At 37.5% G+C, this 2039-nt stretch overlaps 1 protein-coding gene across 4 annotated transcripts in view; it reads left to right on the top strand.

The window, feature by feature from the left end:
• LOC116842646 (40S ribosomal protein S5-like) overlaps positions 1 to 2039 on the top strand; it is an 11731-nt gene extending 9692 nt beyond the window's left edge. For 3 of the 4 annotated variants that reach the window (XM_032812148.1, XM_032812149.1, XM_032812150.1), the window contains exon 5: positions 1822 to 2039. In XM_032812148.1, the coding sequence (XP_032668039.1) occupies positions 1822 to 1989 (168 nt within the window). In that variant the 3' untranslated portion in view covers positions 1990 to 2039. Of the gene's footprint in view, positions 1 to 1314; positions 1476 to 1821 lie in introns of those variants that run through there. The other variant, XM_032812151.1, reaches the window with a different exon arrangement.

Here is a 2039-nt window from a genome sequence, read left to right as displayed (position 1 = left end):
TGAGGAAAATGGAAAAAACCGTTTTTTTGGTTGCCCCCCACTTTTTGATTTTCGAAATTTTTTTTATTGTGCTAGGTTGTGCTAAGTTGTGCTAACATTGTGCTAAAGTATTATCTTCGAAAAATAATCATGAAAGGAATAAAACGAAAAAAACGATTTTAGGCAGAAAAGAAGAAAAGTAAGATTTATATTCGTATAAGTCAACCAAACAATATATAATTATATATCTGAGTTGCTCTAGGCTAGCACAAGTCAGGACAAGCTTCAGTTTCGCGAACACTAGAATTTAAAGGGCACTTTACTCTTGACCGCGGCCCTTCGCGCTCGCAACCTATGTCATTAATCACGACTTCTAGACTTTGGATCGACTCAGAATTGCATATCTGAGTTGTGCTAGCCTAGCACAAGTCAGCACAGGTTTCAGTTTCGCCAGCACAAGAATTTAAAGTGCACTTTACTCTTAACCGCGGACCTTCGCGCTTGCAGTCTACGTCATTAATCACGACTTTTAGACTTTGGATCGACTCAGAATTGCATATCTGAGTTGTGCTAGCCTAGCACAAGTCAGCACAAGTTTCAGTTTCGCCAGCACAAGAATTTAAAGGGCACTTTACTCTTGACCGCGGCCCTTCGCGCTCGAAACCTATGTCATTAATCACGACTATCTTATTTACTTCCGTGTAATTTAATATTATCTTCATCAATCAAGTTGCGCATGCGAAAGATTGCGAAAATCAAGAATAAAATACCTTTAATATTTTTGTGCTAGCGAAACTAAAGCTTGTGCTGACTTGTGCTAGGCTAGCAAAACTCAGATATGCAATTCTGAGTCGATCCAAAGTCTAGAAGTCGTGATTAATGACATAGACTGCGAGCGCGAAGGGCCGCGGTCAAGAGTAAAGTGCCTTTTAAATTCTAGTGTTCGCGAAACTGAAGCTTGTGCTGATTTGTGCTAGCCTAGAGCAACTCAGATATATAATTATTTATTGTATGGTTGACTTATACGAATATAAATCTTACTTTTCTTCTTTTCTGCCTAAAATCGTTTTTTTCGTTTTATTCCTTTTATGATTATTTTTCGAAGATAATACTTTAGCACAATGTTAGCACAACTTAGCACAACCTAGCACAATAAAAAAAATTTCGAAAATCAAAAAGTGGGGGGCTACCAAAAAAACGGTTTTTTCCTTTTTTCTCGCTCATTTTTTGTATTAAAAATTTATAATTCGAGCACAATGTAGCACAAACCTAGCACAAATCAGCACAACTGTCAAAATTAATAAATTTGAAAAGTGGGGGGCTAACTTCATACAGGCCGTTATGCAGCTAAACGCTTCAGGAAAGCCCAGTGTCCTATTGTGGAACGTCTTACAAACTCACTCATGATGCACGGTAGAAATAATGGAAAGAAATTAATGGCTGTGCGAATTGTGAAGCATGCCTTTGAGATTATCCACCTTCTCACTGGTGAGAACCCTCTACAGGTGAGGGTTATTCAAATCAATAGTTATTTCAAATCTCTTATATTTCAGTCTATAAATGCACAGTTGAGTATAAAAAAATTTAAATCAGTCCAATTTGAAGATATATTACATTACAATTTACTTTGTTTTTTTTTTAAAATTGATAGCTGTATAAATTTGTATTTGATCATTTTACTGCATAATTGGTGTCACTCTTGGAATATTTGTACTTTAGGTTCTCGTCACAACTCAGGTCATCATCAACTCAGGTCCAAGGGAAGACTCTACACGTATTGGTCTCGCTGGTACTGTAAGAAGGCAAGCCGTAGACGTGTCCCCATTACGACGTGTTAACCAGGCTATTTGGCTGTTGTGCACTGGCGCGAGGGAAACTGCGTTCCGTAACATCAAGACTATTGGCGAATGCTTAGCCGATGAACTTATCGATGCGGCCAAAGGTTCATCAAATTCGTATGCGATCAAGAAGAAGGACGAGTTAGGACGTGTTGCTAAGTCCAACCTATAAACATTCTTTATATGAAAAGAACATAAATAAACAATTTATCTTTAAATTAT

This window comes from Odontomachus brunneus, unplaced genomic scaffold (genome assembly GCF_010583005.1).
Source record: "Odontomachus brunneus isolate Ranch 3 - 2012 unplaced genomic scaffold, Obru_v1 Obru_scaffold_026, whole genome shotgun sequence".
NCBI lineage: Eukaryota > Metazoa > Arthropoda > Insecta > Hymenoptera > Formicidae > Odontomachus > Odontomachus brunneus.
Note: the sequence above shows the minus strand (reverse complement) of the source record. Positions and strands in the feature narration are given on the sequence as shown.